At 52.0% G+C, this 27528-nt stretch overlaps 2 protein-coding genes and 1 long non-coding RNA gene across 5 annotated transcripts; all 3 read left to right on the forward strand.

Annotated features, from left to right (window-relative positions):
• Window positions 1-177: 177 nt before the first annotated feature.
• Window positions 178-15854, forward strand: SELENON (selenoprotein N). 2 transcript variants are annotated; one of them, XM_027705945.1, is made up of 12 exons: window positions 178-320; window positions 4179-4296; window positions 5385-5515; window positions 5978-6190; window positions 6982-7106; window positions 7844-7981; window positions 9707-9788; window positions 10721-10909; window positions 11834-11939; window positions 12749-12861; window positions 13536-13637; window positions 14768-15854. In XM_027705945.1, the coding sequence occupies exons 1-12, from the start codon at window positions 207-209 to the stop codon at window positions 14936-14938; spliced, it is 1602 nt and encodes a 533-aa protein (XP_027561746.1). In that variant the 5' UTR covers window positions 178-206; the 3' UTR covers window positions 14939-15854. The 2 variants fall into 2 exon arrangements, with proteins under 2 accessions (XP_027561746.1, XP_027561747.1); XM_027705946.1 differs by lacking the exon at window positions 178-320 and adding an exon at window positions 1047-1605.
• Window positions 491-968, forward strand: LOC113978751. Its single transcript, XR_003537643.1, has 3 exons — window positions 491-623; window positions 659-733; window positions 788-968. It is a non-coding gene; the product is annotated as an uncharacterized LOC113978751 (long non-coding RNA).
• A 1429-nt stretch (window positions 15855-17283) lies between the features above and the next one.
• On the forward strand, window positions 17284-27499 carry MTFR1L (mitochondrial fission regulator 1 like). 2 transcript variants are annotated; one of them, XM_027705955.1, is made up of 8 exons: window positions 17284-17363; window positions 17474-17568; window positions 18949-19053; window positions 19739-19848; window positions 20710-20921; window positions 23103-23415; window positions 26521-26646; window positions 26942-27499. In XM_027705955.1, exons 2-7 carry the CDS (start codon window positions 17554-17556, stop codon window positions 26624-26626), a joined length of 861 nt encoding a protein of 286 aa, XP_027561756.1. In that variant the 5' UTR covers window positions 17284-17363; window positions 17474-17553; the 3' UTR covers window positions 26627-26646; window positions 26942-27499. The 2 variants fall into 2 exon arrangements, with proteins under 2 accessions (XP_027561756.1, XP_027561755.1); XM_027705954.1 differs by having other exon boundaries at window positions 17287-17363; window positions 26521-27499.
• The last annotated feature ends 29 nt before the right edge of the window (window positions 27500-27528 follow it).

Here is a 27528-nt window from a genome sequence, read left to right on the forward strand (position 1 = left end):
AGGATATTTTTTCCTGAGCGAGCGACGGTCGTTTAACTCTAAAAAGAGGGTTTTTTCCAGAGCGAGCACTAAAAAACACTAAAACACTAAAAAAAAAGTGTGTTTTTCCTGGCCGAGCCCCGGCCGGCGGGGCCCGGCCCCTCCTCGGCGCCTGACGCCTCCCCCGGCCGGGCGGCCATGGCGGCTCGGCGGCGCTGAGCGGGGCGATGGCCATGGCGGGGCCCGGCGCGGCCCCTCCGCGCCTGGCGCTGGCCCTCGCCGCCCTCGCCGCGCTGGTCGCCGTCAAGTACTACCGGGACGCGGAGGCGGCGCGGCGGCAGGTACCGGGCACGGGGCGGCGCCGGGGCCGGGAGGGGACACACGGAGGGATGAGGGGATGGATGGAGGGGGGGGACGGGGACGGGGAATGGCGGGCGCGATCGCGCCGCCGCCCCGCCGAGCGTGAGGGGGGAGGCGGCGGCCGCGGGGCTGAGGGGGCCGAGCACCGCACATCGGTGGCCAGCGGGGCTGAGGTGGCCGCCACCGGGCTCAGGGGACCACCGGGAGTTGGTGGCCACCGGCGGTGAGGTGGCCGTGGTCAGGCTGGAGGGGACCACCAGCCATCAGTGGCCACTGGGGTTGAGGTGAATGCCAGGCATCAGTGGCCGCTGGGGTTGAGATGGCCACCACTGGGCTGAGGGGAGCACCAGGAGTTGGTGGCCACTGGGGTTGAGGTGGCTGTGGCCAGACTGAGGTGACCACCAGGCATTGGTGGCCACTGGGGTTGAGGTGGCTTGGCCAGACTGAGGTGACCACCAGGCATTGGTGGCCACCAGTGTCGGGGTGGACACTGGCCCTGAGGTGGCCGTGGCCAGGCTGAGGTGGCCGTGGCCAGGCTGAGGTGATGTCTGCCAGTTTTAAGTGGCCGCCAGGGGTTGAGGTGGCTGCTGCTGGGCTGAGGAGACCACCACACTTAGGTTGCCACTGGGGTTGGGGTGGCTGTGGCCAGGCTGAGGTGACCACCAGGCTTTGGGTGCCACTGGGGTTGGGGTAGCCACAGGGGCTGAGATCCTGCCACCAGTTCGAGGTGACTGCCACACATCAGTGGCCGCTGGGTTGAAGTGACCACAGAGCTGCGGTGGCTGCTGGCGTTGAGGTGGCCACAGGGCATTAGTGGCTGCTGGGGTTGAGGTGGCCACCGCCAGGCCGTGGTGACCACAAAACCATGGCAGCCACTACTCAGCTGTGGGGACAAACAGGTATCAGCAGCTGCAGAGCTTAAGGTGGCCACTGCCAGGCTGAAGTGGCCACCGTTGAGCTGTGGTACCACACACCAGTGGACACAGGGCTTGAGGTGGCCACTGCTAGGTTTCTGCAGAGCTGTGGTGGCCACCGGGCTTGAGGTGACCGCAGGGATTGTGGTGGCCGCCACCAGGCTGAAACCACCACGGAGCTGTGGTGGCCACCAGGCTCCAGCAGTGACCAGTGAGACCAGCTGCCCCCTGGAAGGAGGAGGAAGAGCAGGAGCACCAGCACCTCCTCTGCTGCGGGCTCTGAAGGTCACTGCAGAAGCAGCAAAAAAAACAGGGGATGAAAACAGGAACAGGGTTTTTATGGGTTTTTTGTGTGTGTTTGGTTTTTTTTTTTATTTGAAATTAGGCTGATTGACTGGTTTTGATTGTAATCCCCATAATTCCAACGGCTGTGCCGTGCTTTGGAGAACACCTTTGTTGGAGATTGTGCTCCCCTGGCTCTGCGCTTTGTCTGTGAACATCTGAGGAGGTTCTGGGAAAAGAGCAGGCTTCCCCTTCTTGATATTTCTGTAGTACAAGGAGAAGTGTTTTTAAAGGATGTTTTTAAAGGATGCCTCTTTCCTTTGTGTCTTCTTGCACTGCAAAAAGGGAAAAGTGGTTCAAACCAGTTAATTAGAAGAATCTTTCCTTCAAGGACAGAAGGGTGAGGACAATCCTCACAGCCTGACACAAGCCAGGTCTTCTGGAGGTTTGTGTTTTTCCAGAGGACAGGCAGACAGCTGTCACTGGGTCCTGCTGGAGAGGAGAACAAAATGTGAACAGCCCAAGGGTTTCATTTTTTCTTCCTCTTGCTTCAAACATATGTCTTGTCTCTTTCTATGGAAATGTTTGTTTAGCTAAGCAACCCACAAGCAGGTGGGAGAGGAAAACTCTTTGTGAAAAACCACAACTCTTCCTCTACAGAAAGACTGAAGAATCTCGGTCTTACTCCTCTGGCACAAACAGGGGAACTTTGTGTTTCTTATAATCCTAGATTAGAAAGAAAAAGGAAAAAAACCCACAAGCTGTGAGAGCTTTTATGTGAATGTTATCAGAAAGCAGAAGGCCGAGCCCTGACATCTCTCTCCCCTTTTAAACATCATTTTTATCATCCCTCGTGGCCGAGTGCAGCAGGACTGGTGTGTTCTCTGTGGAAACCTTTGTTCCTCCCTGGTTGGGGTCTTCTCTCCAGCCAGGTGGGCGCTCCTGGGGTCCTGCTGGTGGTTTGTCACTTCTTAACCCGTGTGTCAGTGCAGCTGAGGGATGTGACCGTGTTTTCAGCGCTGTCTGAACATTGATTTTTGGATGCTCTTATCCAACGCCTGTGTTCCCACTTCATGTCCTGCTGTCTTGGCTGCAGCCAGAGATGTTCCTGTGGGGTGCAGCTGCTTCTCCTCCTGCCTCCAGCCCTGCTCAGTAAGGGATGATGATTTCTCCCCACGTTCCAGCAGCAGGCAGAGTCCAACCAGATGAAAGCTGGGAGAAGTCCTGGAGCCTGGCACAAGGCTTTGTGGTGTGATCCTGGCACCTGGCTGACAAGGGCAGGTGCTCAGGAAAACATTCCCCATTTACAGGGCCAAGGATGCACATCCCCATTCATTCTGGGAACAGAAGCACAGTTTTAGCCCCAGGAGTGTGGGCAGCCCACAGTGGATTGTTCCTGTGCACAAATAACCATCTCGTTCCTTCATTTTTTCACCTCTGTAGCCCCTACACTCTCCCTGCCTTGTCTTTCCTCAGCCATGCCCACATCCAGATCTCCAGTTTGTATTCCAGGGTCTTTATTTCTCTCTATCTCAAGCCTGGAACTGCCCTGGAAGGCTCGTAAGTGCTTTTGTTGCTGCAGTTGATGGGAGCAAAGCCTTCCAGGCTGCATTAGTGCTGCTTCAGGCTGGCAGGCAACAGATGGAAAATAAACTCGTTCAGGAGCTCTGGGGATGGTGGTGGTGCTGCAGGCAATGGAGAGCAGCAGAATACAGAGGATTTGTGCTCACAGCTCCAGGTCTTTCCAGAGGGGTGTCAGGGGAAGCTGCCCCAAGTGATGGGTCACAGGGGATGTGCCGAGGGCTGGCAGTGAGGGGCTTGTCTCACTTGCTCCATATCCCTCCCTTCTCTCACACCAACGTGGAGCTCTTCTGTTGTGCCTCCAGGTTTTCCCTTTCCCTGCAGGGCTGAGACTGTGGAGTGGAAATAACTGGAAGCATCCAGAGCCCTTCTGGGGCTGCTCCAAGGGAGACATCGCCTTTCAGCCGTGCTTCCCACTGGGTCTCCATGTGGGCTTTGCAGAGGGAGAAACTGAGGCACAGGGTGGCTGGAATCTTGTGGAGCTTTCTGGAGAGTACCATGGGGTTTTTGGCTCCCTGATGGATGGCTGAGGAAGCAGGGAGCCAAAATGTTCCATCCAGTCCCAAGGCTGGATGACCAGAGCGGGGCAGTTGTGGGCAGTAATACTGGCTTGGATCTCATGAGTTCCAAAGGCTCAGCTCATTCCCTTTGTGTTTTTGTGATGTGGATACTCATGAATTTGACTGCCTTTGTTTCACTACCCATCAGTTCATTCTAGCAATCACCATCTCCAGGTGCTCTGAATATCTAAAGGTTTAGGACTCACTAGCTGGAAAAAGTGGGAAATGTATCTGACAAAAGATTTTTAATCTGACTCTGAGCAAATGGTTCAGTTTGAATTACTCAGCCAGATGCAGTTTTAATATTCTCGTGCCAACAGTTCCTGGACACTGATCCCAACTGTAAATAGCACAAAATCCTGCCAAGGGGTGTTAATCTTTCCCCTGGATGGTGTTTGTGTGCTGGGAAGAATGCAGATTAACTCCAAGGCTGAGAGGGGCCAGAGCGGATTTCTGCAAGAGATTGGGATGAAATCTCACTTGCCTCTTCTTCCCCAACTAGGAGCTGGCTCTGAAGTCCTTGGGAAATGAGGGGCTGTTCCTCTTTTCCTCTCTGGACACAAACAATGACCTGTACCTCAGCCCAGAGGAGTTCAAGCCAATAGCTGAGAAGCTGACAGGTAGGTACCTGTGTGCCTTCCAGAGCTCTCCCTGCACAGACCAAGCAAAAACCAAAGATAATGCACTCCACAGGTTTTATTCACCTAATATTTTATTCACTTTATTATTTTCTGGGCACTGTTTTGGGTCTTATTTACATGAAGAGAGGCTGCGAAGCTTTACATGTTTTTGGAAAGGCTTAAGCCCTAGACATCACTCTCACAAAGTAGAGTTTTTATAAGGTGGAGGATCCCATTGCTGGACTAGCAAAGTACATAAGTTACTTTGTGTGGGGCTTAAAGGGGATTTGAGATGGGTGAATGCAACAAATACAGCTCAGCCCAGGCTAGGCCAGAACTATTAGTGAGTCACAGCGTTCCATTCATCCGCTCCCCCGGCTGGGGCGGCCCCTCTTGGATGGCAGTTGTGGGAGATCATGTTTGGAGACCATATCAGTGCAGAGCAAATGTCTCTGCTGGTGCCAAGCAGGGAGGAGTGTGGGGATGATGATGTACAGTGGAGCTCCCAGTGCAGTGGAAACACAGACAGTGTTTGCTCGTGCTGTCATGGATTGGCTCGGGCGCGTGTTGGGATCGCTCCGAGGTGTGGTGAACCTTCCTGGCTGAGCTGTGGGGTTTGGGGTCGTGGAAACGTGGATTCCCTGACAGGTTTGGGTTGGAATGGACCTTAAAGCTCATCCAGTTCCAGCCCCTTGTCACGGGCAGGGACACCTTCCACTAGCCCAGGTTGCTCCAAGCCCCGTCCAACCTGGCCTTGGACACTTCCAGGGATGGAGCAGCCACAGCTTCTCTGGGCAACCTGTGCCAGGGCCTCCCCACCCTCACAGGGAAGAATTCCTTCCCAATATCCAATCTAAACCCACTCTCTTTCAGTTTAAAGCCACCGAGTTGGCTGCTAAAAGGAGGACTCCCCTTTAACTCACGCAGCCAAAACTGTCTCTGGGGTGGGTCTGAGTTCTGCTGCATAGGGACAGCTGGGAAACTCCCAGTGCTCCTGGATTTAGTGGGATAAATGTGTAATCACTTCACAATTGCTTACAAGGGGAAGGAGGGGAAACAGCTGCTTAAATTCCTGTCCTTTTGTCTAGGGATTGCTCCCATCTCAGAATTTGAAGAGGAGGAGACGCCTGATCCAAGCGGGGAGACTCTGTCCATTGTGGCAAAATTCCAGCCTTTGGTCATGGAAACAATGACGAAGAGCAAGGATGGTTTCCTGGGAGTAAGTGTCATGCAGGATGTGTATGGCCACAAATTCTGGAATAAACACGTCCAGTGGTCTGGTAGCATCACCGGGAATGTGTGCTGGAGCGTTAGGAGAGGGACATAGTCCTGCTGAAGCCTTTGGGATTTGCTGTGATGAGGAAACTCTCTGCTTCCTGCAGCATTTCAGTGTTTTCAGCACACTCAGCAGCACGGTGCCCCAGTTAAGACACCCTTCCTGGGAAGCTGGGAGTAGGAATTAGACGTGGCTCTCCTGGAGCTAATTCCAGGAGCAGTGGTGTTAGGTGGCACATTCCCCTCTCCTCTATTACTCACATTCCTGAAAGCTGACAGAACTGTTTGGGTTGGTCAGAAGAATTTAGAATGTGATATGTATTTTTCCCCCTTTTCTAAAGCCTCCTTTCATCCATGAGCATTGGAAGGCCCCAGTCTGGGCTCTGATAATGTCTTTTGTTCACAGATTTCTCACGTTGCTCTCTCTGGGCTGAGGAACTGGACGGCCCCAGCAGCCCCTATGAGTGTGCTGCTTGCCAGGCAGTTTAAAGCCTTCCTTCCTCCAAAGAATAAACTGGATCTCGGGGATCCGTGGTGGATAATTCCTAGTGAATTGAACATCTTCACTGGGTATCTTTCCAACAACAGATTTTACCCTCCGCCTCCCAAGGGCAAAGAGGTGAGATATGAAGCTCAGTTTCTATATACCCAAGATGTAGTTGGTGGAAATGTTCTGCTTCGTAGCCCAGATGAATCACAGGAATGCCCAGAGGGACAAGGATGTTGTTATGTGTCTCCCTGGGTTTTCTAAGGAAGCAGAAAGCCAGGAGCACTGTCTCCTAAGCTGGAGGTAAAACTGAGAGCAGGCAAGATGAGGCTGACTTGAGTAACTTCATCTTGCTTTGTTAAATCCTGTGGGATTTTAGGATGGTTTTTCCCAGAGAGGGTTATCCAGAAAGCAGCTGTGTGATGTGATCATTCCTTGAGGAACAGTGGCCAAGTGCTGCCCCAGAGGGGAACACTTTTGTTGACAAGTGAAAAACACTGTGTGTACACAGCAGGTAAAGCCAGGCATGAGCATCACCCTCCCCTGGGTGCCCAGACAGGTGTCAGGGATCACTGAGCTGATGCACCTTCACTGCCTGCTGTGATTATTGATTGCACACCCAGTCCTTCAAAATCTGAAACCCTATGGATGGAGGCAGCCTCGTAGATCAATTTACTGTCCTGACTGGGATGATGGAAACTTGCAAACAATGGGAATAGCGTAGAAACCCTGGAAGATGGATTTATTTTTAAAAGCCATCCCTTGCTCCATCTCCTCGGTTTGGGAGTAGGTTGGTCTCTGAGCTAGTTTTGAAGTCACAGCCATGCTCTCACCTTCCTGCTCTGGTGGGGAGTTGCTTTGGAGCTGCAAACCTGCGTGGAGGAGCTGTCCTCATTCTTGCTCTCCTACAATTCCTTCTCTAGGTCATAATCCACAAGCTTTTGAGCATGTTCCACCCCCGGCCCTTCGTGAAGACCCGCTTTGCCCCCCAGGGGGCCGTGGCCTGTATCCAAGCCATCAGCAGCTTCTACTACACCATAGCATTCCGGTGGGTCCAGGGGGCTTGAGGGGGGCTTGGGGGCACTTCTGAGTTTGTCCCATATCCCAGGGGAGTGGAGAAGGCTGCTGTGAGCCCGTGGCAGACAGCACACGTGCTGCCTGTGCAAGGCCATGTGTGTTCTGGCTGGGAGGGAGGGGAAGGGTCAAGGAAGAGGGAGGTTCACAGGCAGCTCTTGCTCCCAGTGTCACTGTGTCCCTGGTGAGGCAGGGACTGTGCCCACATGAGGACAGCAGCTGTTCTCCATCACCCTTGGAGCTGTTCTGGATGAAAGGGGAAAGTCTAATTAGCAAGAAATTTGCTAGATTTTGGTTAATCAGGGGGTGGGGTGTCTTTGCAAGGGGGAGAGTCTGGGGAATTATTCACTTGTTTTATTGGGAGTGTTACAGCTTTTATTTGCCTGATCAAGCTGGAAGGGAGGCTGAAGGGGTCTTGTTCTGTGCCTGTGTTTCAAGAAATGATGATGTAATTTGTCCTCCTGGATGGACACTTAGTGCCCAATTCCAAAAGGCATCAGTACTGGAGACGTTCCTGACCCAGAGGATCTTCTCCAGTCTTTTACTGGCTTAATTGTGTGACAGGAAAAGCTTTTTGAACTCCACCTCTCTGCCCCAGTTTAGGTTCATAATTTCTGGTGCCTGGAGACAGCTTGTCCCTGCTGTCATGTGCAGCACATGATCCTTTCTCTCCCCCGAGAACTGCAGCTGACGGCTCCTTTCTCTTTTCAGGATCCACGCTGAGTTCCAGCTGAACGAGCCACCAGACTTCCCCTTCTGGTTTTCCCCAGGCCAATTCACAGGTCACATCATCCTCTCCAAGGACTCTTCCCATGTCCGAGAGTTTAAGCTCTTTGTCCCTAACAACAGGTACAGCTGTTTCTCCCTCCCCCTGGGTGCTGAACAGGCTTGGGGATTGTTACAAAGGCCCAGTTGGAATCCAGGGGCTCTGTGTGCCTGGGGGGGCTGGTGGGCTCTGTTTAGGTGAAGGTACAAGTGCAGTGACAGCCCTGTCCCCTGTGGGCATCCTGGAAGTGCAGGGAAGGCAGAGCTGCAGCCTGAGCTTTGGCCAGGCTGGTTCTGCTGTTCCCTCATCTGCTTTCCCCACACGTCCTTCCCTGCCAGCGGCCGGCACGGTCAGCGTGTCCTCAATTCTCTGGTTGCTCCCTAAACCGGTTCTGATGCAATTTTTCAGGAATAGCTTTGTTTATCAACAGGTCCAGGGGGCGTCTGGCTTGGGAGAGGCAGGGAAGGACAAGGACAGAGGAGGGACAGGAGGGAAGCAGGGCACAGGCTGCTGGGGACGTGGAGCACAGGGTTGAATGCAACTGGCACCTGCTGCAGCTGAGTGTCCAAACCCGAGCTATCCTGTGCCAAACCACTTTGGAAGAAGGCACCTGCAGGCACGTGGGAAGACAAACATTGAAGTTGTCCTGCTGTTGCCCTAGACAGGCAGCAGCCTCCTCATTAGTAGCACTGCTGCAAGCACTGCTCCTGTCCCAGCACTCCCTGGATGTGTCAGGGGCTCCCACAGCTGTCAGGTACCTGTTGGAAGCTTCAGAAGCTCCTTGTGTGTCTGTGATCACAGAATCATGGAATGGTTTGGTTGGAAGGGACCTTAAAATCATCACCCCAAGTTCCAACCCCCTGCCATGGGCAGGGACACCTTCCACTAGAACAGGTTGCTCCAAGGCCCATCCAGCCTGGTCTTGAACACTTCCAGGGATGGGGCAGCCACATCTGTCTGTGGTGGATGAGCCCATGCTGTTTTGAGCCAAGTTCCTGGAAAAGGAGTAATTTGAGCTCTGCAGTTGCCTGTAAATGCATCTCCTCTAGTCACTGAGGATCCCTGACACATTCCAGGGTCTGATTCACTCACCAGTAACTGTCCCTTGGTACTTGGGGGATGAGGAGGGTGTGGAAAGCAGCCCTAGGCACAGTCCCAGTGCCTGGCTTCAACCACTGAAGTTAAGCGAGGCCTAATGCTCCTGCTTCAACATATTTTTTGCTTGGAGTCTCACAGGTTAAGGTTTTGTGTGCATAGCTTTGCACTAGCTCATTGCTGCTCTCCTGGCAAGGAGCTGGAAGTGTTTCAGGGGAGAAAAGCTTCAAATCTCTTTGCCCATGACGTGTGGAGTGAAAATTCTATTATAACATTACCCTGGCGACTCAACCCCAGTGGCTCTGTCAGCACATTTCTTACTGCGAGCAGACACTCGGGGCTCTGCCAGCAGCTCCTTGCAAAAGCCTTTCGCTTCCAAAAAAACACTTTTAAAAGTTCAGCAGGATCAGAATGTGCGAATTAAGTGCTGGGAAGGAAGAGGGAGCAAAGACATCTCTCTCTTCTGTAGTTTGACAGAGCTCAGAGGTGTGAGGGTGTTTTCCCAGAGTGCTGAGTGGGTGCCTGGGCCCTGATCCAGCAGGGATCTGGTGGTGCTGGTCTGGTGGAGGGAACACGGTGATCTCCAAGGAGCCAGAGCCTCCAGGCTCCAGTGCTGACCCTGCAAGAGGAGCATTGGATGTTGCCTTTTTTGGGGGGGTTTCCCACACGCAGCTTTAGCCTTGGGTTACGGATGTGCTGGGTTCCCCTTGCAGGTCTCTGAACGTGGACATGGAGTGGCTGTACGGGGCGAGCGAGAGCAGCAACATGGAAGTGGATATTGGATACCTGCCTCAGGTGTGTGGTCACTCCCAGTCCTCCATCCATGGGCAGCAGCTCTGCAGGGATTTGTGCTCTGGTGGCCCCAAGCTGTATCACATCCATTATCCTTGATCTTTAGAGCCTTCTCTTGAGTATTGCAATATAATTTCCACTGGTCTGTGTATGTCCTCTGTGTGGCTCCCTACTGCCAGTTCTTGTGATATATTCTTTTTTCCCTCCATGTGGGTTGAATCCTAAGCTCCTGGAGTCATGTGACTTTTTCCTTTTTTTAAAACATCATCTGACAGGCAGGAGGGGAAGATGAGGAGGTGAGCTTATGAACAACAGTGGGTCTGAATTTAGAAACTGCAGGACGTTATTCCTCTGTTTTGTGGTAATCCTGGCTCTTGGGACAGGAAACATAAGTCAGGGTTTTGAATGCCTGAATTTAACAGCCCCATTTTCTCCTCAACTAGGTCCCTGTTTATTTTTAATTGCCAAAAGACAGGAAAACAGATTTAAAATCATTTCAGCTGTACCAGAACAGAGCCACAGGGAAGCTCCTGAGCAGCTTTCCCTGTTGCACCCTCTTGTGGCTTCCCAGGGCTCTGTAAGGGCTGAGCTGGTGATGGAAGCAAGAGCTTCCCATTAGCTCTGCAGGTCCTGATGATTTTAAGGATCTGGTGTCCCACAGCTAAAAATCTCCACTGGGAAGGTGGGAACATGGAGTCTCATGCATTTCCAGTCTGGCAAGCACAGCCAAGCGACAGCTGAAGGAAATGAAGTTGCTTTCTTGGGATATCCCCCACATCTGCAACTGGTAAAGTGCAGCTCCAGGAGGCAGGAGATCAAGCTGTACCTTCATTAGCAGCTGCACAGTTTTATTTTGGATCTTCATCCTGTCCTGGAGTACAGAAAAACCAGGAGTGGGGTGTCTGCAGTGTCCAACTCAGCCTGTTCTCCTGCAGATGGAGCTGGAATCGACAGGGCCTTCAATCCCCTCCGTGATCCATGATGAGAATGGAAACATCATCGATGGCAGGGATCCCTCAGGGGAGCCCATCCAGTTTGTGTTTGAAGAGATAACCTGGCAGCAGGAAATCCCTTGGGAAGAGGCAGCCCAGAAGCTGGAAGTGGCCATGTATCCATTTAAGAAGGTGAGGAAGGGGCCGGGCTCTTCCTTGGCACGTTTATGTGGGGCAGGTTGTCTTCACTGAGACATCCAGTCACCTCGAGAACAAGCAGAAAGCAGAGCCCACAGACATGAGCAGCATTCAGAGCAGTGTGAGAGTCTCCCAGCTCAACATGTGCCTCCGGGCACTGCATGCACGGCTTGATGGGCTTCAGCTTCCAGATGAAGGAGTGCAGCATCTCTGAAAGGGCATTTGGGGTCACAGGGCAGCACAGGCAGGAGCAAAGCCTCCATGTCAGGTGTCCCAGGCTTGTCTTGTAAGCAGAGGCTCATCCTTCCTGCCTCTTATCAGTGGCTGCTGCCGTGATGCCTGAGGAGGCTCGTGCTCCTTACAAATGATTTTCCCCTGGCATTACTTTTGCAGCATTCAGGTACCTTTGGACCAAGCTTTCCTTATCAGCAGAGAACACACAATCTGCCTGTGCCTCTGCATCCCGCAGTGAGACACAAATTTATAGCTCTGGGTGACCCAAACTATTTAACATGCCAGCAGCCTGTTGAGCAGATGGCTACTGCCTGTCACCGCTTCCTTGGCTGAAGGGACACGTTTCAGTGGCTGCCTTCTTGTGCCTGAGCTTACAAATGTCCCTTTGAGCTGCCAAGATGTTAATATCAGTTCCTTTCATTTGAGTGATTGGAACAATCTCTGTGCAGGGTCAGTTTTTAGGCTGTTTCAGTGAGGTTTTGTAGATAAACATCTCAAGGCCAGATTTCCTGGGCAGCTGAGGTGGGGTTGCAGATGCTTTGTGCAGTCAGTAAAATCAGGGCTCTGCAGGTGCCAGTGACAGCCCACAGGCTCTGAGGGATCACAGTCTGATTCCTTCAGACCTGCTCCTCTTTGGGCTGGGCAGTTCTGTGTCTGTTCCTCACACTATCTCTCTGCCTCCAGATCTCCTACCTGCCCTTCACAGAAGCTTTTGAGAGAGCAAAAGCAGAGAAGAAGCTGGTGCATTCCATCCTGCTGTGGGGGGCCCTGGATGACCAGTCCTGCTGAGGTGAGGACATTCCCAGCCTGGCTGGCAGGGATGATGTGCCTTGTTTGGGCTCCGAGGAGAGCTGGGGGTCAGGGAGCTGGTCACGAGCCAGCAGTAAATGTTCTGTTACTTTTTTGGCACTGAAGATGCTGAACAGACAAAGGCTGGAAATGGGGAATTACTGATATGAGCTTAGTTCCCCAATGGCAGGATCAGATCTCTCTGAGACAAGCCCCAGACCAATGTGTGAGTCAAGTGCCTTTGTCAAGGTGGAGACATGGATCTCCCCCCTCTCTTCCCCTCTCAGCCTGCTTGGGAAGGGGCAGCACTGACAGGGTGAAAGGGACACTGCTCTCTGCTTCACCCCTGGCACCTGCACAGGACAAGCCAGAGCCAGATGTGGGCTTGGCATTGTCCTGATATACAGCTTTTCACCCCACCAGTGCCTAAGAACTTCCATGCCACTTTGGGCAGGAGGGATGGATGGGAGGAGATGGGTGTCTTTAGTTCTGTCTGCCCTTAAAAACTCTCCAGCACTGGGCTCTGCTGGGCATGAGGAGCGAGTGGCACTCAGGGGGATCCGCAGGGATCCGTGGCAGGCTTTGGCTTGGGGTCTGCTCTGGTGAACCTTCTCTGCCAGCAGCACCTGCAGGAAACAAAAGCAGTGGAAAACTGCCAGCAAGGGAGGGAAAAAGACAATGGGAAGGGCTGGGGGGGAGCCAGAGTCAGCTGCCACACCAGCCAGAGCGGTGGCATCAGGGTGGCATCAAACGTGGTGCCAGTCACCTCAGGAAACACATCAAACCCCTCTGTGCCTCTTCCCGCACCAGGTTCGGGGCGAACTCTCCGGGAGACCGTCCTGGAAAGTTCGCCCATCCTCGCCCTGCTCAACGAGAGCTTCATCAGCAGCTGGTCCCTGGTGAAGGAGCTGGAGGAGCTGCAGGTGAGGCTCACACCACACCTGCCACCTTTGCTGGTGCTGGGGAGCGCAGATGGGGCTTGGCACAGGAGTGCCACGGGAGGGGGAGCTCATACCTCTGCCAGGGGGGTGGATTTGGGTTTCAAGCCCTCCATGTCTGAGCCCCTGCAGGGGCCAAGCAGACACCAGATGGAGGCAGCCTAAGAAATGGCACAGTGACCCCCTTGATTCTGTCCTGGTGCCAGTTTTAAAAGCTAAACCAGATGCTTCACTGGGAGACAGCCCTGCCCAAGGCCACTGGTGCCATCAACCAGCTGACTTCTCTGCAACCCAGGGAGCAACCAAGTAACCCTCTGAACCCTGAGTCTCCTGATTGCACTGTTCCCCACTTCTGAGCCCATCTCTGGGCCTGTACTGTCAGTCACAGAGCTGGAGACTGAAAAAGGCTGGGATCAGACTGTTGGTGTGCCTGGAAACCACCAGTGATGGGGCGATTTTATTCTTTAAGGATAAAACCCACAGCTGAAATGTAAGAGGGAGACTGAGAGGGAATAGTAAAGCAAGTTGTGAGAATGGTACCAGTTACCACCACGCTGCAAAGCAGCTCTTCAGTCCCTCCCTCACATGCTGGGTGTACTCGTGTGCTGTTCTGCCAGTTCTGGGGTGTGCAAACGTGTTTCTTTGGGGTGTCCCTACAGAGCAACAGAGAGAATGAGTTCTACAGCAAACTGGCTGACCTGCACCTGGAGAAATACAACTTCCCTGTGGAGATGATCATCTGCCTCCCCAATGGCACCGTGGTACAGTCAATACCCTTCAGCTGGGCTGGGCTCTTCCCACTAGAAACTGTTCTCTGCAGGGTCTCCCAGACCCTGGAGTGAGTGGCCACTGCCCCAGCCATTCCCTGGCCTCTTGAGCCATTGCCCTTCATGCTGTGGTGCTCCCAGGGATGCTGTGGCAGACAGGCAGCAGCTCTACCCAGAAATCTGAAACAAATGTGTTTTTATTCAGAGACAGAGCAGCAGCAGGGCTGGAACAGACCTGAACCAAGTGTCTGCCTGCGATCCCTCGTTGTCCCAGTGACCTTTGGGAGGCCACTGTAGCTTGTTTCCTGTGCCCATTGTCCTTTGTGCTCATCCTTTGGAGAAAATCTCCCTATCAGCACCTTCTAGCACATTTATCTTTCTCTTGATTCCCCAAATTCGTCATGGCAGATCAGCCATTAGCAGGTCCACATGCTTTGGCTCTGCTGTGCTCCCCACAGCCCCCCCTTGGACTTGATGAACAACAGTTCCAGACACTTGGCAGCACAGTGCTGTCTGTGTCAGCTGCTGGGCTGGGCTGTCTGCAGGGGAGGATCCTGCCAGGGCTGGTCCAACTGTGCCCCTCACTGGGCAGATACCAGCTGGTCACACCTGCAGGGTCCCCTCACTGTCTCTTCATGGCTCCCCTGCAATGAGGCCACGGGCTGGGGACAAACCTCAGCTCAGCCTCTCCGTGGTCAGTGGCCACGTGTCCCCCTTTCCCAGCTCCATGGGGAGTGGGAAGTGTTTGAAGCTCAGGTGCTGGTTTTGCAGCTGTGTGGGCTGAGGGCTCACACCAGTGTGGTCAGGCTCTGTCTCCCCAGCCCTTACTCACAGCCAAATGATCTGAGCCTCCATGATTTTTCCCAAATCGCCTTCATCATCTTCTTAACCTAAGCCAGGGGTCAGCACTGGGGGGAAGACAGAGACCGTTGTCTTTCACACACCTTTCTCTGATTTTAAGATGCAAACCTGGATCCTGGTTCCTGAATTAGCATCTGCAAAGCATTAGAGATTCTGTAAGAGTTGTTACAGCCTTGTCACCTCTGTCCTGGCCAGAGGCCAAGGCAGTGGATGGGGAATTGTTCTGGCCCTTAAAATTCCCTCTCATCTTTTTTCTATCCCAGATTCACCATATCAATGCCAACTACTTCCTGGACATTACTTCTATGAAGCCTGAAGATGTTGAAAGCAGCATCTTTAGTTTCTCAACCAATTTTGAAGACCCTTCAACTGCAACTTACCTCCAGTTCCTGAAGGAAGGACTGCAAAGAGCAAAACCATACCTGCAGACCTAAAAACAAAGGCACCTGAATGCCCCACAGAGACAGCCAAAGACTTCAGAGATCTATTTTGGTTACAGCAACTCCTCCTCATCTTCATGCCAGACATTGATGTTAAGCTGCAAGGAGTCCCAGGGCGGGGCTTTGCTCTGGATGTTGGTTTGAGGCTGAGTTTCAAGTGATACCAGTTTACACAACCTGCCCTTTTGAGTTCAGGCGAATTTTACAGGAGTTAAAATACTTGAATACATTCTCAGTGCACATGCCTTGGTCTGCCACCCACCCTCATTTGTTTTTCCAGCTCCTGTTCAGACTCAGGAGCATCACCCAGATGTAACAGCATCACCCAGAAACCCTGATCTGCAGGACTGGACTGTTGCAGAATTGCCATTATGACCAAACACTCGTGGTGAGAACAGAATCCAGCGCCGGTGGGAAGCTCCCTCCTCCCACCTCCGTGCCAGTGCCATGGATGCCAGCTCCTGACAACAGCATTTATTGACAGTGACAACCAGTGTGTGATGGGACTGGAGCTGGGAATGTGCAGACAGGAACGTGGGAGGTTTGAACTGGAGGATGAGCTCTGGAGTGGCCTCCCAGGGCCTTGTGTGACCTGGTGGCAGAGGGGTCTCACTCATTCAGGCTCTGTGCCCCTGAGGGAGGTGCTGAGCTTCACACAGGAACATTAGGAATGGAGACCAGGGCACTGGAGGTTTGGTGCAGCTCAGAGGTGTCAGGTGAGGATCAGTGGACGCAGTACCTGCACTCCAGGCTATGGGACACAGCAGTGAGCAGTGCCCCCCGTTCATCCCAGGGCTCCACCCCGCTGGCTTTGGGACCTTGGTTCTCCCAGTGTCCCCTCAGCAGTGCCCTGTCTGTGTTTGCTTTGAGCTTCCAGGTCACCCTGGATGATAAACCATGAAGTTCCCTTCGGGAACCGCCCTGAGAGCATTACCTGGTTGAGAACTGAGCAGTTCTAAAAGCCAGCAGTACTAAAAATATTTTGAGGAGATTTTTCCAAAGATGATGTTCAGCCTGTATCTCTTATCTGAAACCACCCTGAGCAGTTGCTCCTACTCTCTGCCAATGCCAGGCTACAGAGTGAGCATAATTTTGTAATTTGGAGAAGGAAAGGTTAAATGAAACGGGTTTTAGGCATATTCCTACAGATATGTGAGGAGACAAAGCATCTTCAGTAGCTGCCTGCAGCCAGCTGGTGATGCTTTTTCTGCTCTCTGAAGCACAATTTTGTTGGACCAAATCAAAAGAGGTATTTTCATTCCTGGGCTCCAGGTCCAGGGAATAGCCCGGGAGTGGTGATATCCTGACCCCACCCTGCCCCAGCCCTCCTGTCTGTATCCGAGCCTGGAGACTGAGCTTAGCTGGACCTCTGGGCTGAACCAGTGCCACTTCACTAATTGCTCTAGTGAGATTAATTACCCCGGGAAGTTTCTCAGTATTGGCTTTATAACTATGCATTAGCTCTGCACTTTCCTCACACTCCGAGGGGCTGCAGTGGGACAGGCTGGCACCTGGCAGTGCAGCGTTGGGACAGCGAGCTCCTGCCACACCGACAGTCTCATCCCTTCGGGGGACTTCGATCCCTTCAGGGCTTCGAGGAAGCCTCTGGGATCCTACAAAGTACCTTGTTTTTTATTCTCGTGAACCCCTGGGCTCCTGCAGCCACCTCTGAGCGCTCCCGGGAGAGCTCAGGAGAAGGGGGTCGGTCTGAGCAGCGGCAGAGGGAGCCCAGACAGCCACCCCCAGCCTGGGGATCCAGGGGGTCCTGGATCCTGCTAACCTGCCAAACTGCTCGGTCGCTGCCCACCCGCTGCCGTGGGTGGGCTGCGGACGAGCAGCTGCCGCGCGAGGCTTTACTAATTCGTGCCAAGCCTTTGTCTCCTCTTTGTAAACCGCCCATTTACTCTGTAAATTCTCCGCAGGGTCAGCGATACCTCGGGGGTGATGGGGGTGGGTAGCCGGTGCTGTTTCCCCCCCTTCCTTCCCTGCGCCTTGTGACGCCCTGGCCTGAAACCCACGGCGGGCCAGGGCCGATGTCGGCCGGGGAGGGCTCGGGGGGGGAGCAGCCCCTGCGAGGGGCGGTGCCGGTGGGCGCGGGGGGGCCCTCGGGCCCGGCTGTAGCTGCACCGGTAAAACCATCCATCCCACCAGCCTCGGCCTCCTGCAGTCCGTCCTTCCTTCCGTCCGTCCGTCCGTCCCTCCCTCGGGGGGGAGTGGGGAGGGGGTCGGGCTGAGCCCGCACCGGGGGTGTCCCCGCGCTGTCGCCCCGCACCGGGACCCCCCGGTCCCGGCCGCCCCCCGATCCCGGCGCCTGCGCTGCGGCCCCGGAAGGGCGAGGGGCGGGTTCTGGTTCCGGGCGATGGCGGTGCAGGGCCCGGGAGCGGCGCTGGGAGCGGGGCTGCGCCGCGCCCACCCCCAGGTACGGCCGGGAGCGGGGCCGGGCGGCGGGGGGGACCGGGGGGAAGCGGGGGGGGAACCGGGCTGGGGCCGCCCCGGCGCTCCCGCAGCCCCTCGGTGTGTGTGTTGCAGTGAGACGCGGCGGGGGGAGCGGGGGACGATGAGCCCCGGCAGCCGCAGGAGCCAGCGCTGAGCCCGCCCCGGCCGCGGACATGGACGCGGAGGCCGTAAGTGAAACGGGGCCGGGACACCGGGAATTAGCCCCGGGAACTGCCCCCCGGCACCTGCCCTCGGCAACCACCGCCGGCATCTGCCACTGGCGCCTTTCCCAGGCACCAGCCCCCGGCAGCTGCTCCTGGCCACTGCCCCGACAACTGCCCCAGTGCCTGCCCCGGCACCTTCCCCCAGCCCCTGGCAACAGCGCCTGGCACCGGCCCCAACAACTGCCCTGGTAACTGCCCCCGGCACCAGCTCGGGCCACCAGCCCTGGCATTCACCCTGGCAGCTGCCCCAGCACTTGCCTCCAGCAACTGCCCCTGGCAGCTGCCCTGGCACCAGCCCCCAGCAACTGCCCCAACACCCTCCCCAGCCCCCTGCCAGAGATCAGTCACGGCACTCACTGCACCCCCAGCTCAGAGATGCAGTTTAAAAACACACATTGGGAGTTTGAGATCTGGCTGCACAGAGCTGGGTGCAGTGTCACTGGCTGCACAGTGACTGCTCGGTGTGCGGAACCAGCTCTGGCAATCAGTGATTTAATGGGTGTGTTGTGGCCCGAGCAATAAAACCTGTTTGGATTCCCGTTTGTCCTGGTGGTATTTGCTGTCCAGAGCCTTGTGCTGTCTCCTGGCACAGGAGCCTGTGACAGCGTAAAATGGGCACAGGGGAAGAGAAACTCACGTTTTGGGTCCAGTTCAGTGTCCAGAGATCACTGAAACATTTGCTGTGTCTGAGAACACCCACCAAGGCTGTTCTCCATGGCCCTTGGTTGGGATAGGTATGGAATAGATTTGTCACTTTGCTGTCACTGAAGAAATGTTCAGTCTTATCCCAGAGTCCCAGAAGGTGTCGGGTTGGAAGAGACCACTGGAGGTCACCTGGTCCAACCCTTCCTGCTCAGGCAGGGTCTCCTAGGGCAAGTTCCTCAGGATCATGTCCAGGTGAATCTCTTCAGGGAAGGAGACTCCACAACCGCTCTGAGCAACTTACCAGTGCTGCTCGTAGATTATGTGAAGGCAAGAGTGTCCCTTTAAATAAGTCTTTATTTGATCTTATTTTCCTTCTGAGCCCGTGATGTGCCACTGTTTTCCTCCTTTTGCCAAGTTTTCATTTGTCGCTCAGTGCCTGTTACTGAGTGGTTTTAGTTTGAAAGTGCTACAGGAATATTCAAAATGCTCCTGTATCATATGAGTTCATGTATGTGAAGCTGAAACACAGCTTTATGGAGTGGGGCCCTTATTTATCAGCAGGTTCCCAATTAAAAGTATCACTGAACAAATAAAGTCAGAGATCAGACTCTTGATAGTTTAGGAGAATTTCCAATTTAATAAATTTCAAGAAGGGCAGCAGACCTGAGATCCTAATTCTGTCATGTGATTGTCTTGCAGACAATCCCCATCTGGCAGAACAAGCCCCATGGCTCAGCACGCAGCGTGGTCAGGATGATCGGGTCAAACCTCCCTCTGAAACCCTGTCCCAGAGCCACCTTCGAGGTGAGTGGCTCGTGGGGTTTGGGGGTGGCTGGGGGAGCTGCTGTTCTGGGGCAGGACAAGGCAGTGCCTCGAGATGCTGTTTGTCACCCCACGTCCACAGGGTTGTAGCCACAAAACTTGTTGCAGTACAGTTAATTTTAAGATTTTTTTTTTTAATTTCTTTTTATCCTTAATTCTGTTCTTGGAAAGCGATCCTTGGCAACCTGAGGAAATACCTCCTCAGACAGTGCCTGAGGAGCGGGTTTAACCAGCTGGAGGGGATGGAAGCTGTGGAGTTGCTGACTCAGTGCTTTGCTGTTCCACCTCCAACAGGCCTCGTGCCCTCTGGGCCTGTTTCCTAAACAGTCAGACGGGGTTTTGGAGGCACTGACGTCACTGCTGGAGCTCAAGGATAGTGCTGGGACTTGTAGTGGCAAAGTGTTGCACGTGGCCTTGGCAGTGTCTGGGCTGGATCAGGTGTCCCTTCCTGCCTCAGACACACACCAGCACACCAGGAACACATGCAGGAGCCAAGCCAGGGGAGCACAGCAGTTCCCAAACCCGATGGTGTTGCTGTTGTCCATCTGACAGAGGCAGCTGCTGCTCTGCTGCTGAGGGGATGGGCTCTGCCAGCCAGTGCAGCACATTTTGGGTGGCTTCAGGAGACAGAAACACCCTCTCCTTAACAGTATTTTCTTCGTTTTAGGTTCTACCAAGTGTTTCAGATCTCTATTTAAATGATGTGCCCCCAGTCCCCACCTTGGCTGACATTGTGTGGATCGCAGCAGACGATGAGGAAACGTATGCCAGAGTCAGGTTGGTTCCTCTCCCTGTCTGCAGGTCCCTGTTTTTATCCCCTGGTTTGTTTTGTGCAGCTCAGGCCGGGCATTGATCAAATGGTCACAACTTCCAGTCCTCACAGGCTCTGATGTGGTGCCTGTTGAAAGACATTTTTCCCAAGAGAAGGAGGTAAAAAAAAATTACAAAGGAGCCCATGAAGAATTCCTGTAGGAAGTGCCACGAGTCTGTGCCGTGCCATGTTTTACTCACTGGCTGATCTGTCCAGAGTAACCCCCTGATCCGGGGTGGTTTCTGGTTAGGAAGTTGGAGAGTTGAGTTCTCACAGGACTGAAATTTTCTGCCCTTGGGAGTTTGTTTCTGGCCAGTGGAACTTCTGTCCTCAAGCAGGGCAGTGCTGACAGGTGTCTTGTGAAAGAGAAAATGGGCTTTGGAGTCAGAGGCAAACGTTCACTGGTGAGTGACATTTCCCATGTGCCCCCAGCGTGGGGACACAGTCACCAGAAGAAAGGTGACTTCAAACCGTGTGAGCACACACAGACCTTCATCCCTGAGTCCTCTCACCACATCTTGTGCCACCAGGTTGTGATTTCTGTGACAGACTTTCACAGAATCCCAGACTGGTTTGGGTTGGAAGGCACCTTAAAGCCCCTCTCACTCCACCCTCCAGGGGCAGGGACACCTTCCTCTAGACCAGGTTTGCTCCAAGGCCTGTCCAAGCTGGCCTTGAACACTTTCAGGGGTGGGACAGCCGCAGCTTCTTCTGTTCCTTGTTAATTCACTGTGTTAAAAGCTCCTGCTGCCCTCAGTGGAAGCCCAGCATTGTTGTCACAGAGGGGTTGGGACCCTGTGAATGCCCAGCAGGTTTTTGTCCCCCAGGAGCGACACTCGCCCGCTGAAGCACAAGTGGAAGCCGAGTCCCTTCACCGTGATCCAGCGGAACGCCTCCGTGCCCAACCTGAGGAAGCAGGAGGAGAAGCTGCTGGCCCTGAAGAAGCCTGGTTTGCCAGCCCTGAGCCGAACCACGGAGCTCCAGGATGAGCTGAGTCACCTCCGGAGCCAGATCGCCAAAATAGTCGCTGCAGAGTCAGGTAGGGCCTTAATGAGCTTTGTTCCTGTTGAAGGCTGAGTTGCTGAGCTGTGTTATTTCCTCTGTGCACTCTGGACTCACCCCAGCCAAACCATGGTGGGATGTCTGCTCTGGGGGCAGCTCAGGGCTGTGTCTGTGTTTAGAGGTTTGTGCCTTTCGTTGGAGGAATTCCAGCTCGTTTTTAAGAAATCCCAATTCCTGCTTCTTGGCTGCATCTGGAGGCACCTTGTTCCATGAGAACGTTGGTGTGTTCTTGCCATTCCTGCTCCAAGGTGGCCATCAGCCCAAGGGTTCTGCCTTGATTTGGGTAGGAGGGAGGTATTGGTGTTTGTTTCTGTTGAAATAACAGAATTGTTTGCCATTTCTGTAGCAAAACAAAAAAAAAAGGTACTGGGGGAAAATCTTGTCTGCAGTGATTTCTTTCCTTTTTTTTTTAGTAAAATTTTATGCAGTTAAAAGCCATGATTTAGCCTCAAAGCTGAACTGTGAGGAAAGGCTTTATACTTCTCTTCTTTTTGTGGCTTTTCCCATGTAGTCAGCCCTAAAAATGTGACACTGTTTGGTAGGATCCAAATCCAAGTGGTTCTACAAGTCTTGCTGCAGCAGTGGCTGCTTCAGAGTGTGTGATTAGTAAAGAAATACCTTGGTGTCTGTGAGTGGAGAATTCAAAAGGCAGAGTTTATCTCCCAACTCAAAAAATATGGGAAGTTTTGCAGACTAAAGGAATTTAGTCCTTTCTGAAGACAGTTTTTCTTAAAAGCTGCATTTCTTTTATGCAGAACATTTTGCCAGGTGACAGCTGTGTTAGGGCTGTTTTCCAGGGGAAAAGAAGGACCTATAATTCTTCCCATTACTTTAAAAATTGTGGCACATTTTAAACACAATAACCTCAACCATGCAGGGAACGAGCATAAAATGAGGCAGCACAGATGTCCCCTCCAGAGAGGCTGAGTGTGCCCTCATCCTTCTTTGTGCAAGATCAGAGAAATTGAAATAGAAAAAAAAGAAAGTCTGGGATTTTTTTTCCTTCTCAGTGTTGTCTCAGCTCTACAGTTGGTTGGAAAAGTCTGTTTAAATTCAAGGAGAGTAATAACGAGGGAAAATTAGAGATGCAGATGGGAGAAAAACGATTTAATCATTTAATACCTTTGTCTTCCCCCTGCCCAGTGCTGGCATGTGAGAACAGCTCGGATCGACTCTCAGTCAATAGCAGGAGCAGTGATTTAGAGCCTTTGCTGCAGCTCCTCATCTGATGCAGGAGATAAGCACTTAGGAGGCTTATTTTGGAAAGATTGATGTCAAAAAAAGAAATACTGTGCACTCTGCTTTATTACCTACTGTTAGAGACATCCCTTAATTGGGAACTGATGACTATCTCGAGGCCAAGGGCATCAGTGCTTGGAGTTACAGTTTGTTTCCAGTGCCTGAAGGTTCTTCCAAGGATATGTGCCCTTGGCATGTTCCTGGGTTTGGATTGGTTTCCCTTCGTGTTTTACATGGGAAATGCCAAATCCATTTTCACTGAACTCCTGTAGCTGTTGTTGTCCTCACTGTGTTTTACATAAATCCTGTCTTCCCAAATAAATCCCATCCTCCCCGTGGGAATAGGGGGGTGCTGTGCACTGTGCTGATGGGAAGCAGAGCAGGTCAGAACAGCTGCAGGCACAGGGTGAATGGTTGTGACCACCTTGTGTGAAATCCTGGGGCTCCTGAGCAGGCTCTGCATTCCCACCAGGCATCGTGGATGTGGGGAAGAAGCCTGGCAGGAAAAGAAAGGCCAGGAGTTCTCAAGGCAGTGGAGGAAAAGAGAAAAAAAATTGACAATTAAGACCTGACTCCTGACACAAGCTCCCGGGGTGACCCTGAGCAGCAGCTAAAATCTCTGATCCTCCTTTTTACACTTGTAAAAAAAAAACCAGGAAAAGCAAACATCACCTGGCTTGTGCTGGGTTCAGACTGGAGGGGTGATGGGCACGGCAGGAACAGAGATACATCAGGGGCTTGGTGGGATAAAAGGTGCTGGAGAAGGAAGCAGAGTGGACATGGAGGGTAGCAGAGAACTCTGAGGGGTTTGTTTTCTTGCAGAGGCCGACGGTGCCTCTTGATTTATATTTGGGGGGAAAACTGTCCCACGTGGTTTGCTGTGAGTTTGTTTATCCACCTCTGTTGTTTTCTTTTCCAGCTTCTGCTCAGTTAACACCAGATTTATTATCTCCAGGGAGTTCAAATGCATCTTCTCCTTTACATTGTTTTGGACCCTCTTTCCAATCCACCACTTCCTTTGTCATTAGCGATATCACGGAGGAGGAGGCAGAGCTGGAAAGCCCCGAGCTCCCGTCGGTCTCCCTGCTCTGCTCTGCAGCCTCTGAGAGCTGCAAGCCAGACCCAAAGGATCCTGATGAGGAAGACTCCGTGTCCCTTTCCAAGGCCAGCAGTTTTGCAGACATGATGGGAATTCTTAAAGACATTCACAGGATGAAGCAGAGCAAAGACTTGTAAGTGCTTCCTGATCTCCCTTTGATTTTCTCTCTCTTTGGTTTTGGTGTTAAATCATTGTTTTCTGGACACTTGCTGCTGGTGCTGCTTCTTTATTCATGATTCACAGGGAAAATACCTGTTTAGAGCAGAACTTGATAACACATTCCTGGTTTTTTGTTTTAACCCTGGCTTACCCACCCAGAGGGGAAACAGTGGAGGGGGATTTAAACTGGTTAGCCCAATGTTTGGCTGTTCCAGCTTTTTCACCTGGCAAAAAGCTGTGTTTGCCCAGATGCCAACCAGGACTGTGTGTGTTGGCAGCTTTCAGAGTGAGGAAGAGTCACACCACCAATGTTCCAGGTGCTGGTGTCAGCCCACCTCACATTCCCAGGCAGTTGGGAAGCTCAGCAGCCTTTCCAGCGTGGCACAGACAGGAATTAACACGTGGAGCTTCTCAGCTTCTCTGACTGTGCATCTGGCCCAGTCCTGAGCGTGGGCACAGTGAGTTTGCACTTGTCTCATGATGAGTTGACACATTGATCATGAGAACTCCTGAAGCTGCTCCATGGCTGGGACAGGATTCTGCCCAGCTGAGCAAGTTCCTTCTTCAGTGTTGGCTGAAATCGCAGTGATGAAGTTCAGTCTCCACATTTTTCAGCCCAACCATCACGTTGTGTGAGATTCCTGGCCAAAAATAACACCTGCTGTGTGATGGCTCTTCACTATTTCTGTGCCTGGTTCGGCTTAAAAGAAATTAAATCCTCAGCACTGAGAAAATTGTGTAGTCACATGAGAGGAACATGTTCAGCTTCCACCCAGAGCATCCTGGGGGGGTTACACCTCCATCACTCACCCCTTTCCTCTTGTTTTCCTGAGTGTTAAATATGACTCAAAGCTTAAACACTTGATTGATTTATATAAATGCCTGTCATGTGTCTTGGGGGTGAGGATTCGTGGACCACAGGTGAGCTGCTCCTCTTCTTTCTTCCTGTCTGTTGCACAATTATTGATTTATGAGGCAAATGGAGAGAGGATTAAGAGAAATCTTGTATTTTGTGTGTCTCAGTCTGTTGCACAGCAGAATTATTGAATTTTTAGGCAAATGGAGGGAAAAAATCCTGGGGTTTGTGAGGCTCAGCTACATTGACTCAACAGGGATTTGGGTTTGGCTTTTGGGCACTGTAACTGCCCCATTCTCATGGTCCCTCTGGTGTTGCAGGTACTTCATGCTGTGCCATGGAGTGTTTTACCTGAACCAAAACCTGCACACTCACCTGTAACAGTGCAATTATCACTCTTCTAATCAGTGCAGGCTGCTGTGTCAGCCTCAGGCTCTCAGGGCAGGGAAACTGCTGCTGTCTGTGCCAGGGGAATTGAGGGAAATGTGCATTATTCAGGGGGAAAAACAAACTGGTACAAATCCAGATTATGGCAGGAAGATCTGAGGCATTTCTCATCCATGCCTGGATGTGCCAACAAGGCTCCTGCAGAGTCCAAGATTCCAGCACTGGCCGAGTCACGAGGGGTTGGGGAGGAGGATGTGACAAACAGTGTGTGGGTGACAGGGAATGCTGCGACACAACAGGCCACAATTTGAATTTCCTCGGTGGAATGTGTGAGAGAAGTCCTGAGGGATGAAGGTGTTTGATCCTGCTGTTCCCTGGGGGAGGACAGGATGGTTTGTGCTCAAGGAAAGGCTTTAATTCTGTTTAAAGTCACAGGAGATGGGATGAGGGCAAAGATTTGGTGCTGAGAGGAGGGGAGAGCTGCCAGATCCCTCCTCGACAAAGTGGGCAGAAGGACAGGGTCACCCTTTTCCCTTGATCCTTGACTGATTATCCAGGGAATGCTGTGGCAGAAAGGCTGCTTCCTGCTGGACTTGAACTGTTTTCCCCTCATCCCTTTCTTTGTCTCAGCCTCTGACTCTCCTGAATCCAGCAGTGACATTTTGGGGTTATTACGGCTTAATTAAAGCTGTCTGAAGAGTGGCAGGGAGTTGGAAAAATTCAGTTAATCACTGGTGTTCATGACTTGATGAGATTTAATTCCTCACACACCCCTCAGTGCAGTTGTGGAGCAGCTCCCCCAGCTCTGCTGGGCAGCTCTGGGAACCCTGAGCAGGGTCAGGAGCTCTTTAAGTGGATGAAAGTACCAGAAGATGCTTAAAGAGATAATTACACTGATGCCTCTCTGCTGCTCCTGTGTAGGACTTTGGGCTTAAACTCAGCCTTGGTGTTCAAACACAGCCTTGGAAGCTTCAGGAATAAGGGAGAAACTTGCAGAAATGTGCCTGTTTCAGCAAATCTGAATTACAGCCTGTTCTAGTGTCTGTGGTGGAAATGCTCCAGGGGGATTTTTATTTTATTTTTTTTCTTTTAGGAATGTTTAAAACACCCATAATGTTTTCTGAGCAAGGGAGGGCTTCAGCTATGAAAAAAATAAAAGCTCTGAAATTATCATTACAGGTTGTGAACAAAACTGCAGTGAGCAATTCATGACACCTGAAGGAAAAGAGCTGGGGTTTGGCTTCCTGTAAAAATAATCTGCTTCTGAAAGGAGCTGCTTGTGTGAACTTGTTGAAGGAGGAAAACTGCTCTTAGAATGCTGCAGAAAAACTCATGTAGTGGAAGGAAATGTGTACCAGCCCTGCTTTAAAATGTCTGTAATCACCCATGTTTAAATGGGAAATAATATACCTGTTGTGTGGCAGAATTAATGAAAAAATATATATATAGTCCCAGGAGTTCACCTCAGACACCTCACTGCTTGCTGATTTGTGTTGAGGGGATGTAGGCTGTAAATAATTGATCAAGTTTTGGGTTACTTACTTGTTATTGGCACAATTGAATAAAAATCATCCAGAGCTTTGATTGTGAGATTTTTCAGGATCCCCCTTGAACCACAGCACGGGCCCCAGGTTTTCTAAGCCGACACGAAAGGGCTGAATTTCAGCTGCTTTTTGTTGCTCTGTGGTGTTGTTCTTGCACCTCCTCCCCTTGTGACAACAGCTGATGGTAAAGGCTGCAGGAAAAAACACTTGGAAGGCTCTACCCAGAGCTGTTAATCATTAATTTTGGCACTTGCCTGTGCTAATGCACGGTGATTTTTTGTCTCCCATGTAGAAACCGACCTTCCATGAAGGAGGAAGACCCGGCTGTTCTTATTGCAGAAGTTCTGAGAAGGAAATTTGCCCTGAAGGATGAAGATCTGGCCCTGAAGGAGAAATGATGTTGCTGTCCTTCAACTCTGTAAGCAAAAGTGTTACGCTCCCAAAATTTTCTCCACAGTAGCTGCCTTCCTAAGGATTGAACCTTTTGCCTCTTTTATTAATTAGACCTGGTTTCTGCACGGGACACTTAGGAAAGACCCTACGGATTTGATGTGTTTTCCATGTATTGTTATATTTAAGAAAACAAACAAACAAAAAAATCTTTTTAAGAAGATGGAAATTCTTTTTCCACCTGTGTTTTGATGTTGATGATTGATAAGGATCTTCTGGAGTGCTGCTGGATGATGTTCTTTCTTACCTACACTTTTCCTTAGGTTCCAATTAAGCATTAACCTCCAACGGCCTCGTTACGATAGAACCAGTTTCCATTTCCAGCACAAACAGGACAAAGCCTCCAGTTCTTTGTTCTGAGTGTGGTACAGAGCTACTGAGAATAAGCTCATTAATGCTTCCAGGTCTTCAGGCTGTTGGATCAGAGTGGTAAAAGACGTTTTCCCAGTGACAGGACGGAACCAACCCCTCCGTGGGGCGTGAGTGGATTTAGTGTGCCCTGGGTATTTAACTCACTGATTAGCCCACAGTTGCATGACAGAATGGCCTTAATTTCTTGCCAGTAATTTAATGTTTCATTACTAGTCCTTGTACTCCAAACCTGTATTTTTATTTAGCGTTCAAAAGGTCTATTTATTGATGCACCAATGCAGAGGGCCGGGCACCCCCCGAGAGCAGGGGAGGAGTTTGGCCTTGGCTGTGGCTGCAGCTCTCACCCACTGAAGAGTTTTTCCTTCAGCTCCACCTTCGCTGCAATGTTCCTCATGGCTGTATTTAAAGTATGATTTTTTTCCTTTATATAAAATGGAGCCTTAATAAGACCATGGTTGTCCTTGAGATGATTTTAATG

This window comes from Neopelma chrysocephalum, unplaced genomic scaffold (assembly GCF_003984885.1).
Source record: "Neopelma chrysocephalum unplaced genomic scaffold, ASM398488v2 Primary Assembly neopelma1_361, whole genome shotgun sequence".
Lineage (NCBI taxonomy): Eukaryota > Metazoa > Chordata > Aves > Passeriformes > Pipridae > Neopelma > Neopelma chrysocephalum.